This window comes from Ambystoma mexicanum, chromosome 3q, assembly GCF_040938575.1.
Source record: "Ambystoma mexicanum isolate Mex_15411 chromosome 3q, UKY_AmexF1_1, whole genome shotgun sequence".
Classification (NCBI taxonomy): domain Eukaryota; kingdom Metazoa; phylum Chordata; class Amphibia; order Caudata; family Ambystomatidae; genus Ambystoma; species Ambystoma mexicanum.
This window is the reverse complement of record NC_090926.1, coordinates 148,190,824-148,204,948: the sequence shown is the minus strand read 5'-3', so window position 1 is coordinate 148,204,948 and position 14,125 is coordinate 148,190,824. Positions and strand designations below refer to the sequence as shown.

At 47.0% G+C, this 14,125-nt stretch overlaps 1 protein-coding gene across 3 annotated transcripts in view; it reads left to right on the top strand.

The window, feature by feature from the left end:
- Nucleotides 1-14,125, top strand: part of CDK4 (cyclin dependent kinase 4) — a 735,471-nt gene that overhangs the window by 328,534 nt on the left and 392,812 nt on the right. For all 3 annotated transcript variants that reach the window (XM_069653350.1, XM_069653351.1, XM_069653352.1), the window contains one exon: nt 12,454-12,621. In XM_069653350.1, coding sequence (XP_069509451.1) covers nt 12,454-12,621 — 168 coding nt within the window. The remainder of the gene's footprint in view (nt 1-12,453; nt 12,622-14,125) is intronic.

The window sequence follows — 14,125 nt, the reverse complement described above, 5'->3', positions numbered from 1 at the left end:
GGTCCCTGCCCTTTTCAATGTCCTATCGGGAAGTCCGCGCTTTCTAACCGCATTCTTCTCCATGTGTTCCAGCTTCGTCCTTGAACAGCCCTTAGCCCCCCCCCTTGTTGAGCCAACCAGAGCACCCCTCCCCTGCCAGAGCGGGAGGGGGAACCCACCTGCGCACCCTACCACCAACAGCGGCGAGGGAAAAGTAAAGGGGTAGGTGCCCCTACGAGTTGGGCTGAGGATACTCGTTTTATTGGCCATTGCCGGATTGTGGACCTAGGCCAGGTTTGTTCGTACATCTGTGGGGGGGGTTGAAAATATACACCGGTCGGCAAATTCATAATTTTGTTAATGCAAGGAAAGGTTTAAAGAGCCCTGTATTGATTATTTTATAGTGCTGCATTATGAACTTCATCTTGCAGCAGCCCTAACTTAATTACGTGATGCCCTTACCAGAGTTTGTTTGCAAATTAATTATCTGCATTACCATGTGTACTTATTGTGGAATGGAAATTTGCTCCAGCCAAATCTCTACGGCCCCCTACAAAGAGATGACCCTTTCATTGATCCGCCCTTTGCACCTGCGGCATCGTTAACTTGTGATGGTTGGTTTATTTGACTGTACGTGCCCTACCGATCATACTTAGATGTGTTATTTGTGCTCTAACCCTTGTAACCCCCAATTCGCGGTGTCCGGTTCTGTACCCCTTAATGTTGTGCCTCGCTTTGCTCCCCGTTGCACCGGACCGAGCACCCCACTCCCCAACAACTCTCTGCTCAGGGTGAGGGGCCTCGACGCGAATGTGTGGTGCTCCGTGTATATTGTACCAGGGTTGAATTAACACAGTAAGTCCAAGAGTTTCATTGCACACATCGGACAGTGCTCCTGTTCTATTATGCTGCCAAAGACCAAGATGAAACTGTCATGCTGGCACCAAACTTCGAGGGGCCGACCTGTATGCCCCCCATACTACTATTATCTGAAACTTATATCCCTACATTCTATCTGAAATGCTAAACCGTGCCCCTTAAAATCCCGCTCCAGTGGTTGTTAGCAAATTCGCATTACGGGTCGGCGCCGTGGCCAATGAGCAGCAAGGCCCCTTGAGTATCCAAATCCACCTCACAGCCCGGCCAGAAGTGCCGTTTCCCTCCATGCTTGGCTAATTACCGCGCCAAGAAAACCAACGGACCCCGGCGCCCGTACAATCATGCCATTTGCCCTGTCGCCCCATGATGCCCCTTACATGCTGCTGTTTAAATAGCAAAACCACCCCCTCCCCCTAGAGCGCGGCAAATTTCTACCCCCGCCCGCACTTTAAATAAAACTTTACTGAAAAAACACCCTGTGCCATGCCACTAGTCTCCACTCCCCATTCCTTGATTGGCCCCTCTGCTGGGTTTATTACATTTCTGTAAATGTCCCCCGTTATGCAGGCTGCCGCCATTGCCCACGAGGCAACCTAACTCTTTGACACCCCTTTGTTGCCCGTACCTCTGATCATCATATTCCCACCCTACCAGCATATGCCTGCTGCCCAGCGCAATCTTCTTGACTCCAGCCCCTCCTCCAACCACTAAAAGCCGTTTGTCGACTTTCAACATGTGGCGACCCACGCACCACACGCCAAGCAGCCACATGTGTCCAACAACGTAGGCCATGCCTGGTAAACAACGAGCAACCCCAAAACGATGCCACCAACAACAAAGCATTTCCCAAGTAGCTTGTTCTACCACTAGCCTGCCGTCCCTGGCATTACAAAATTGTAACAGAAACCACCCCTTTGAACTGCCCTTCCCACCCATTCAGTATATACGGTGAGGTCCAAACTTTCTCAATCCCCACCCGGACAGTACCCCATTACCCCCTGTACCCTTAACATGTAAACATTAACTACTTGCTTCATACCCACCCTTTTCACCCCGCACGGACCCCAGGCTCCCAACTACCCACCCCAGTCATGCCACGCGCCCATAACCACGGAAAACGACACCCGTACCTCCCACGCACGTCTCGCTTCCCTACCTATAACCTGAGACCACCCCAGTCCTCCTCCAGTAGGCTGCACCTGTCCGCGCTACCCTGCCACCCTTAACCGAAGGTCCCCCCCCCAGCCTGTGCTAATCCCATTATGCGCCATGCGCTCCTTTGAGAAATCGGGGGGGGGGCAGGGGTGCATGGCGCCGCAGCTTCCCTTGCGTTCTTTCCCCTACCCGAACTGCTCAACGTCCTAACGCCTCTCCTTCTTCAAACCTAACTATCCCCTTGCCGCACGACACTGATCTTTACAGATAAAATTGTGCTGCAGTCAAAAACTCTAGAAATAATCAATCCTGGATCAGAATGCATACTAAACGGTAGAAATGATTCAACAGCACCAGGAACTTAAATGGGAGCAGAACAGCACAGGTATACACATTCACAGCACTGCCTGTTGGGTCATGGGCTGACTTCAATCCACAAGTGATGTGGGTTTGTCGATCTTCACTGAAAGCAAACTCGTGTCGTATAAACCACCAGAATCAATCTGTACCCTTCCTTGGGCAGCTGTCCAAGCAGGGATTTAATAAACCCGTGTAAATCCGTCACGCTCAAGACTAGAGCATGTTCTTCAAGTAGGTTATGTCGGCAGTCAGGGATGCAAAGTACGAGGCGCTGGACACTTGCACAAAGGGCGCCCACGCGGAGGAGCCGTGATTAAGCTATAGCTCCACGACTAGCAGAACCTTTAAACTGCTACATTTAGTAGCAACAATGGGTTATAAATGGTGCCAGTTCTGAAGCCTGTGTGACATTAAACTGGGATTGCTACCAAACTCAAATTCTATAAGGCTGCGCCCCAGCGTATCGCCTAGTGCTAAACAGCAAACATGGTGCCGGAGGAGGCAATATGACAAAATACTGCATTCAACACAGTGCCCTTAAAACTTCAGGCACACCCGTGTCACTACATTAAATATATGAGCTGGCGAGGTGGGAATAATAGCACACACAGATATGCATACACGTATACTCCTCCCCACATCCAAGCCTCCATCTCTGCAGGCGGTGCGGGGACTTGGTAAGCGGAGCAACAGGCCCGGGCAGAAAAAGGGGCTAGCTCCCCCCACACCCAGTCTGCCCACGTTCAAGCCGCGGGCAAACAATCAGCAAAGGTGCTATGATGCCCGGAGCTAAGCAGCCAGTTCAAGGATTGCTCCCTTTCGTCCTCCCTGCCTCGTGTTGCTCCCCTAAATGTTGGAAAGGGGCATGCCATCATCATTGTAGCGCAACTGTGTGCTACCAGCCTCGTGGCGCTCCCACACTTAATGTAAGGCGTCATTCAATACTGTTTATAGCACCCATTTGCAATCCCTGCCCAGTGTGCGCTCCCCCATCTCTTGGGAAGAGTCACATCTGCTTGTCCCGCCGTTGCCGCCGTCAAATCCTTCCCTTTCGAACCGAATGTTTAAATAGTTCCCAAGGTGGACTTTGATGGTCACATGTGTCGCAACTTGTGCCATTTAAAGACTACCGTCCCGTAACTGGTCAACTACTAGATGCACAGTGAAGTAACACACCCTAGAAGCTTAATCGCATTGTCACCTTCGTGACGCCCATAACCGAGCATGTAATACTACACCAGTTGCCTACTACTACTACCGTCAGCACAACCGCAATGGAAGAATACATGCCCGCATTAAAAAAAAATAAAAAAACTTAAGGTTATTCATAACGCGCTTCATACCCAGAGGTTTCTATGCGCGGACCGAACCTGGGGTGCTTTGTACCGTCGTGCTTCCAAGATGAGCACGTTATCACGTTATCTTCATAACGTTAGAATGCACAATTAAAACCAAAATGCCACGTACCACCCCAGATGGGACCCAAACCCACAGCCCATGGCTTTGGAGGCCAGTTCCTTAACCTTTAGGCCACTGAGGCCACTCAACAAAAGGTTCACCTTTACCGTCTGGCAGACCAGCCTGCTGTGACCCCCTGATCCCAACTGCAACATTCCCTGCATCTGTGCCCTGGGTGGGCATACGATCCGTACCCCTTAGCCCGACAACCCCAGGTGCGATATGCAAAATAAAAACGCACGCTCTGCTGCAGTCCTTAAAGTGCATACCTTCCTCTGTGAACACTTGCACATTGCTGCCTTCTATCTGCTCATATAGTGCATACCGGGCTCGCTATAAATGACCCTAATGTTCCTTATGGTGATAGTGTGGACCCTCCAGCCTCGGCGCGTTATACTTCACCCTACTGTAGGAACATGTTGCAACTACCTCCTCCTCGCATTATTAGTAGACCCGGCGCCCTATCCGATGCATCCTGCTTACCCCCGCCGCGCTTTCATTCCCATCATGTGAGCTGGCTATGGAATGCATTATGAATTGTTTGTTAAACCACCAGCATTACCTGGCCGTTACCTCTTGCTGACCCGCGGCATGGAGCTTTTTCACTATACGCCCCCCGACCGAGACCTGGCATCCCGAAAATGCATGATGGCCCCTGTTTTTCTCTGTCCCCATAAATTGACGCCTACTTCCCACAATGTCACGCAAGGCTAGCCACTTCGGAAATGTTGCTGCCTGCTTTGTTCCTCCCGCCTATTTAACTACCTAGTTACGGTCTGTATAGCAGGCCACACTCGTCCTGCTCTGCCGGAGAAAAGAACAGATACTTTACCAGGAGTTTGTTCTTGGGTGGATGTTCCCATTGCAACACCTCTTCCAGCCCTGAGCCACTGAAGGGCTGAAGCCACTGAGCTATCACGCCGAGTCGGATTAGAACTCATTTGCCCTTGACCCGCTTAGCCTTTCCAGCCCTTTGTTCTCCTTCTACTCCCTCCACCTCGGGCGATTCCCAGCCCTTAAGACGAACTCCTCTGACAAAGGCACCACGCGGCGCGGGGGCCACATCGTGCTCGGAGACCATGACACCCCTTCAAAAGCAGTGCTTGCTGCCAAGCTGCACATCCAAGCCTGTGAATAATAACCTTTCACACAGTGCGAGCCGCTCAACATTACCCCATACTCCTCTGACAAAGGCACCACGCGGCGCGGGGGCCACATCGTGCTCGGAGACCATGACACCCCTTCAAAAGCAGTGCTTGCTGCCAAGCTGCACATCCAAGCCTGTGAATAATAACCTTTCACACAGTGCGAGCCGCTCAACATTACCCTATAACTGCTTCACTGTTCAGTGCCTTTTACCCTGGTGCCTAGCAGCCATGCGGTCGTAACCCGCAGTACAGCAAGCCGCCTATTCCTTCTTACAGGGCACCTAGCGGCAAAGGCTGGTGCCCCGCGCCGCCCTTCACTCCCTCTCTCTTCGTCTGGTGGAGGAAATGCCTGGGCCTCCAGGCCTCCTGACATGAGTAGGTGCCGGCCGCCACCCTTCAACTCCACACCCTACCTTCGCTAGGCCCACCAAATTCCGGAATCGACTGCTGCTCTTCCAGCTTCACCACTCCCGGACCGCTTCCTGGGCTGAATGTTCTGGAAATGCTCCTGCTGGACCGCTTCCTTCATCATGCGCAACCCGAACCAGGAGCTAAAAACGAAGTCCTCTGTTGGCAGGCAAACGAAATCCACGATCCGGCGAGGCAGGAAACCGAGGGAGAATGTGCTGGTACTTGTAACCCATGTCTTTATGAGGCCGGTCTCTCCCTCGGCTTCCTGCCCCACCCCTCACGTTTCGCGGGCTCTCAGCCGCTTCCGGGGGCGGGTTCTCGTGTTCCTCCCCCATCCCTGCCCCCTTGACCTGTATGAGGAGTGGGGGGAGGAGGTCGGCTGTGCAACCCCCACTAAGGGGCGGCGCCCACCATGCCACCTTCGCTGGCGCGTTCGCCCGCCAGAACGGTGTGTGCCGGCAATCCGGCCCGGATTTACAGAAACGAAACCAGTATTGAACGCAAAAACATTAAAGACACCTGCTGAACATCCCGCCTTTAAGGTCTAAGAAACCTAACAAGTCGAAAGCCTCCAATAACTGCGCATGAGAAAGTGGCACATTAAAACAATCATTACAAACTAAAAAGTCTGAGTGGAGAAAGCCCTTTAGCCAGGAGGAAAGAAGCAGTCAAAGATATGCTGTCAACCCCTTTGACTAACTTTTTCAACATGCATTCAAACTCTTCTACAGGAAGTAAAACCGAATTATTCAATGCAGAGATATTAGATGCAGTAACAGACTATCAGCCTTTTTCCAAGCAAAGGAGGCTAGACGGCTTGGTTGAAATAAAAGCAGGAACCACCACAACTAATCTTAAAGCAAAGGCTCCGATTATTCAAACAAAGTAGCTCCTCGGGAAGGCGAGAACACCATAGTTCCTGAGGCAAGCAACGACCAAACGGCCGCTTTCAACTGATATTTTACCGTTGATCACTTCCACCTTGGAAAATCTTCACAAAATTTTTGAATCAACGATCAATCCTCTAGACCCTTCACAGACTGGCGGTGACCACATACGCTCAAGTCTCCCACAGTAGCAAATAATTCTGGAGTACCTCCTTAGTCTTTCTTCAAGCCCAGTTTCATTGCTGCCCCAAACGACCAAGCTGGCAAAGATTCAAGACACCATTACAGATCCCCAAAATGCAAATGAAAGCCTGGGATCCAGTTTAGAAGATCTAAAAGCTCCGGAAATAACATCTCCAGTACACGAAAAGCAGCGGACAGGAAATCCTTGTGATACAATCACAACTATCCCGTGCCTTGGCTCCCACCAAAGACACACTTTGGACTTTCATTCCAGCTATAGACAGCAGAGATTTTCTTCTATCTATTTTGTCTTCCCCACCTTCAAACAAATCACACTCCCAGGCCTTACCAACAAATAAATCTACTCCGTCGAAAAAACAGGACATCTTCTCAATTATGTCAGCTATTACCTTCGCGTTTGCGCCATTTACTAAGGTTTATGAATCTATAAACGATACATTGAGAGATCATACAACGATCCAGGCTATGATTCAACCCAAATTAATATACCTGGAAGGCTACGTAATGGCATTAGAGGAAAGATCTAAAAACTCAAACCAGAATCTAAATCGTCTTTTATCACAGATACTTGCTGAGGAGAAAGATCTGGTTCGACCTGAAAAAACGCACTTCAGCAAGGGCCCAATGTAGTCCTACCATCATCTACAATTATTGATTTAACAGCAACAAACCTTGGAAACTCTCACAAGAGAAAATTAAAACAGTATAACAAAACTTGTGACACATATCTCTGGAGTTCCTGCAAACTTTAAGGATGTACTGCTCATCGTCGAGGAACGGGCACAGGAGCGAGTTGTGAAGTCTTCCTCCTTAGGATGCCCCGACCAAGCCTATCCGATCTTTGACAACAATAGGTCAAGACGCGACAAGAACACGGACACGCTGGATAACTCCGGGTTGGAACCAATTTTTCTGGATATATGAACAAATCCTCATCCAGAAGTAGCATCTACAACAAGCACATCCTCACAACATCGAGCAACCGAGAAAAGAGACCCCAACAGCCGGTGCCATAAAGATGCAACTTTGCACCAAAGACCTTTTAACTTCACCTAAAACAACTGATTATTTTTGGCCAATGAGACTCTAATGAACATCAGTCAACACCTAAATGATGCCCCTCTTCTGCTGGCACCAAATCAAGCATTGCCACTACTACAGAGGAAAGTAAACTTTGTTCCATCGACAAATGACTCATCAGTCTAAACGAAGAAGATGAGCCCTCAACGCCTTTTTATACGCTGGAGGAAGGCCGCAAAAAAACAGTCCGGGCATAAAATGGGCGGTCTCCAGATACGTTGCGATCCTCAAGACAAAAAAAGCAAATTAAATAAAGTCCTTCGCATAAAGGGAAATCTCCTTATCAAGGTTGACTGTCTAAACAATCTGGTTGCTGAAAGAAAAGTCCAGAGTCGTTAGCTACTTCCATAACTTCATCGCAAAGACAAGAAGTGTACCGAGCTTCCCGCTACGACTCTTCTCACAAGAAGTAGTATTTGGACATTCTTTACAGGTCCAGAACAGAAATCTACCAGAGAACACTGGTTGGTAAACCCAAGCCAAAGTGGATCTTCAAATTGGAGCAGATTCCGGGCAACCACGATAAAGTAATTCTAAATGGAAGATCAGTGCTGACCCGGCTACATTATATCCCGAAATTTCGTCTGATTAAAACCGACGATTTAAAACTGGACCCTAGCCATAGACATGGCAAAGCCATAAGTTACCTCTACATTTCATCTTCGACGGTTAAAGACCTACTAAGACATGAGGCAAAAGAACTCCTAAGATTAGGTTACGACCTAACTGAATCAAAGGTCCGAACCCACAGAGATCTTTACGAGACCTCAGCTGGCAGAAGTGAGGCTAAATTTACCAGTCTGGCTGATCGTACACCCCAGATCAAAAAGCAAAGTAACCAATTTTCCATGCTAATCCATGGCAAAGACCATACCACGGGCCGTCTTGACCACAGCCAGGGTAAAAAAACAGTGCCTTGGCAAGAAGTAAGCCATCCTTTTAGCCCTCAGCAGACCGCTTCAGTTGCACACCAACGTAAACCTCCAACTCCAAAATCAGAGGAGGCCGCCCAACATCAATCAAGCAGCATGAAAAATGTCTACATAGAAACAAAAAACCATCATGCAAGAAGGGACCCTCCTATACCACGAGCCAATCAGACAGCTACACAAAGCTTATGGTCCCAGCTACCAAAAGCATTAACATCTCGGCGTAACAAATAGCAATCCAAGTACATCGAACACACCTTGCAGGAGGGTTCCATGCCAGATACTCGTGGTCCCGACCTGAGGTTGTGTTCTTGGAATACCAGGGGTTATCTCCATCTGACAGCCCCAAGAGATGTGGATTTAGGATCTTATGATATCCTATGCTTGCAAGAAACGTGGCTCACAAACAAACCCATCCTAGACGGATATGAAATCATCTTAGCACCTGCTTAAAAGGGAGCACTGGGCCGACCTTCATCTGGGCTTTTCACGGCCTGTCGTGGCGGTCAGGGTCTCACAGTGGGGAAAACTCTTGTGTCTAATTATTCGCTGTTGGCAGTGATGATAAACTGGAACCATAAGGAAAGCCCTGCGACAATCCAACAAACTGCTCCGGTCGCAGTTCTTAACACTTACTGTGTGGAGTCTGTAGTTGCTGGATTCCAGTATCTTAAAACAATAGAGAGCGGGATCGACGAGATCTTAGCGGTCCACCAGGCTGACCATATTCTTGTGTGGTGACCTAAATGCTACCTTGCAACAACCCAAAACTAAACTCTTCACAGCGGAACATAGAGGCAATCTCTGGCTGAATTTGATGCGCTCAAGAAACTTGCTCAGCCTAGACATAGTATTTGAAAAGCAAGGTCGCCTTCCAAATTGGAAAAGCAGCAAACTCCAATCTACAATAAATAGACCATGTCTTCGTCTCCAGGCCGCTTTTACAACGGATCACGTTCTTTCAAAGTTATTCAAACAAATTCCAGTGACCACAATCTTTTGTTAACGACTTGGAAGATGGCCGTCCATAATACAGAAGGAACAAATTATCGGTTAGAATCAAATAATCAAGGAAACGGGCTGAGACTGACCGAAAACTGAGAAGAAGGAAACAACCATCACATTCTGGTTGACTACTGGCCTTTGCTAACGGCCTACAAGAAAACTAGACATAGGAAAAACTCTCCCCTCACTCAGAAAAAACATAGCTACGACAATCTCCAGGTGTCTAAGCGGCGTGAGTTTTCGAAAAATTAAAAGGAGAGCAGCCAATCTCGAACCGCAGCAGGCTAAAGCAGAAATCCGCACAGCTACTAGAAATTACCAATCATGGGTCAGATCCTACCGATGGAAGCTATACCAGAAAGATGCTCAATTAATGCTAAAAGCAATCTGTGGAAACAATGCTAGAGAATTTTGGTCACTCCTGAATACCACAACGCCGCAAAGTGGAGACGCAATCTTGAATAGCATAGGTGAGCCTGCTTGGATCACCCATTTTAAGAACCTCTTTCAACTGCCCGCGGGTCCGATCATAAAAAGACCAGAAACAGCATCCCCTGATTGGGTGAAATTCGACGATCGACTCGAAATTGCTAAATTAATTAAAAAAACGGAGAGATTCTAGGGCGCCGGGGCTGGACGGCATCACAAATTTAGATCTCAAGACCCACCCAGAAGAATGGGCTAAATTCATAACCAATGTATTCATCTGATGCGCAGAGACAAAATCCGTCCTGGCATCCTGGACATCTGCCATTGTGGTGCCTATTTTCAAGAAAGGTAATGGCAGCGATCCTTCTAACCATTGATCGATTGCGCTGTTTGATCCCATTGGGAAAGTATTTGGAACTTCCTCTGCAACAAGGATCCAAACATGGGCAAACAATGCCCCATGGGCAATTAATGCCCATGTAACTACAATCTTCAATCGGGCTTTAAAAAGAACACCAGAGCTACAGCAAACATTCTTGTACTGAGCACCCTAAAAAGTAAGGTGATGGATGGCAGTCCAAGACTGTTCGTTGCATTTATCGGCCTAACTCAGGCATTCCACAGGACTCGCACAAGCTGTATGTATGGGGTTGCCCTGAAGAATTTCTCGAGCCCATAAAAGCACTGTACACAAACACCAAAGTTAGTTTAAGTCTACAAGGAACCCTATCAGCTGATATTCCAACACTAAGAGGAATAAAACGAGGCTGCCCATTAGCACCACAATTATTTGGGCCTTCCTAGGCGATTACAAGTTCAAAGAAGAGTCTGTCAGATCTTTTCCTCCTAAACTAGCGCAATCGAAAATCAGCAGACTGCTGTATGCTGACGATGTAATTTTATTTGATCAAACGCCTATTGGGCTCCAGCGTCAGCCCGATAATCTATGGAAAACAATCTTGAAATGAACAAAGAAAAAACAAAGATCATGTTAGAAAAATCAGCCAAAACGTCAAACTAAAATGGTGTCTTCACAAATGTGAAATAGACAAAGTCAAAAAAGTCCAAGTATCTTGGTGTAACACTGGACAGTTCAAAACGGGAATCTGCAATGCAAGGTACTCTTCTAGAAAAAAATCAGGAAAGTGGCAACTCAGGGCAAGGCGACGATAGGAAATATGGCCGCCTCTCCATTATTCCAGCATTTAACTTCTATAAAATGAAAGTCGTTCCATCTATTAGCTACGGAGCAGAGGCAATGCCGTCTATACCCAGAGCCCTATGGCCGAAACTTGAGACATACTACTGGAGGACTGTGCTAGGACTTCCAAAATCTACACCGGTGGCATCAATCAGACATGAACTTAGCCTACTTTCCCTACAAGGCATTCTAAACTGTAATTCATTGATGCTATTTAGAAAATGCCTGATGCCAAACAGTACCTTGCTATACTGCTTGATTAACAAAGAAATTATGGTTTCTAACTGCAAAATGCTGGAAACGTGAAGAGATGACAACACAGCACTCCTAAAATCAGTCCAGAGTGGAGAGGACTAACTGATAAACAAACCAGTGAAAGTCTTAAAAAAAAAGCTTAAGGAGCTGAATTGGATAGAGACCTTCGCAGTGGCTGCAACCAACAAACTAACGACTCATTTGCCATTGAACACGAAAAAACTGAATGAACTACAGCGTTACATCTGGAAATTCCCCAGCAGATCTGCACGAAATTTCATACTAAGAGCCCGGCTTAACCTTTTAGACACAAATGAAATCCGGGCAATCGGAGGCCTTTCCACGACGAACTGTAGACTATGCAACACTGGTAATGAAAAAGAGACCATTCGCCTTCTTCTCTTGTCATGTTCGGGCACTGCGTGGGTCAGGTCCCAATACGTGAAGCACTTCTTTGTGAACCCGAAGAAACCTGGTGGTCCAGGATAATCGGTGGAGACAAGCCTACTTGGCAAACTCTTGCAACATATAATGGCAACATTGAATTTGACAAACCAGTACTGCCTACTTAGGACCACAGGCTTTAGCAGATTTATGACACTATTGTGAGCCTGACAAAGAATAGTCATAATACAGAATTTAAAATGATCCTGTTGTAAAAAATCATATTTCTTTTGATTAAGACAACAACAAAAAAAGACAACCTCATGCACACAACTAAAGATTTCTGTGCAGGAAATGTTTTTTCGTTTCATCTAATATCATGGTTATGCAGGCATCACATTCTGTCTGGCAAGAGTTAAAATGTACCATTCATCCCAATCAGGCTTAGGAACAGATCAGCACGTCCTACACATCACCTGATTTGACATGTTTTCTTTAATGAGCTTGTATATTACATTCTTTGTTTAAATGCATTTTACAAATTTTAAATCTGTGAGCTGTAGGTTTGTTGTATGTTTTCTTTATGCTGCATGTATATTACCATCCGAATGCTATATCCTATCGTGTATGCCTTCCTATATCCGAGCTGCACTTAACCTTGCACCCAAATCTGATTTCTGATTGACTAGGACCTTATGCGGCAGTTCCTCAGTGGCCTGGATTTCCTGCACTCCAACTGCATCGTTCACCGTGACCTGAAGCCGGAGAATATCCTGGTGACTAGCAGTGGTCAGGTGAAGCTTGCAGACTTCGGCCTGGCGCGGATTTACAGCTGTCAAATGGCCCTCACACCTGTGGTAAGCAGGCGCTTTCCTCTCGTCATCATTAGTGGCATCTTCTGTCAGTTTGTATATGATATGATAGTTTATTTATATAGCGCTCTTTCAAAGCGCTTATGATTGATGTGCGCAAAGCATGTGAAGGATCGTGCATCTACCATGTCGCGGTTTACTGCACTAACTAGCAGCTTAGAGTATTGCAGGGGTTTGGTGAAAACTGACGTTATCTCACAAACTGTAGTCTCTCACCTCTTTTAGAGCTCTGGGTCCCAGACACCCCACTGTCTGGCTGAAACTGCAGAGTGCTGAATAGAAATTGTGTGGGGGACCTTGTAAAGGGGAACATGGCCAGATTGTGTGGCCAAATTATGTGGCCAAATTGTCCAGGGTCAGTTGGTTTAGGCATGACATGCGTGCCCCAACCAATACATCTTGAAGCCGTGCAAACATTTAATTTTGGTCAGGGTTGACTCGGGTGGTCTAGTTTGCAAACAGTAATTAAAGTTTCCTCTGGTTCAGTTTCTAAATAAATTGCATTCTTTAAATGAATCCTTTTTCACTTGTTAGCAATTCAATCAGGGAGTAGACCACCTTTTATTCTGTAAATAAATGGCCCAGGCGCAGTATGCTTGATGGCTCTTGCATTTAAGGTGTCGGCTCTGCTGTTGTCTACCTGTCTCGTGATTATCTGTAGCTATTGAACCCCTGCCTCCATTGTGTTATCTAAGAGTTTGAAGCATTATGAAGTCACAAAGAAGGGCTACAATTCTGCACGTATTGCTTATGGGAGGCACCCGTCTTCTCAAACATGGCTACATTACTTTTCATGTGCTTTTGCCGGCCAAAGGCATACCCGTTAAAAGATGTTAACATAGTAACACATGCTGGTGATACGTTTTCAGGTCTTTGGTGTCCAGGGAATATGCTTGGGGCAATAATGAAGTTCAAGGAGGGGGGGGGGCACTTGTTATGCTCCTTAAATGAAAAACCCAACAAAATCACCCATTTGAGTTTTCATTAGGAAGCATGTCCATTATGATCTATATACCATGCAGCTGCCTGGTGGGGTGGGGGTGTAAAGGCTGGAGGGGGGTATCTGTATTCCTGCTCTCTATATGGCAGAGGAGAGGCACAGAGCACCCCAGCCAAGATTCTCTATTTGGTAAACGTGGACGAGCAATCAAGGCTTAAGCTCTCAGGAGGGGATCTCGGCTGGTTCTCAAGTACAGTGTAGTCCCCAAGCACCCACAAAGGAATGGCCACACACTCTTGGTGATAAAACAGTTTTTATATAAATAAGGCTTCAATTATATACACAATCCCAATAACACCCTTTGTGCTCAGGCAATTCTAAATTGGTAAATATTTACAGTCTCAATGTGGTACCACAATTACTTTTAGATTCCATTAAAATGCATCAACTGTAGACCGTTTCAAATGGCATACAAATCAAAATAGCAAAAGGTATCAACCATAGACTTGGGAGCAAAACAAGTTGGTTAGACAATAGGCATAATACTGG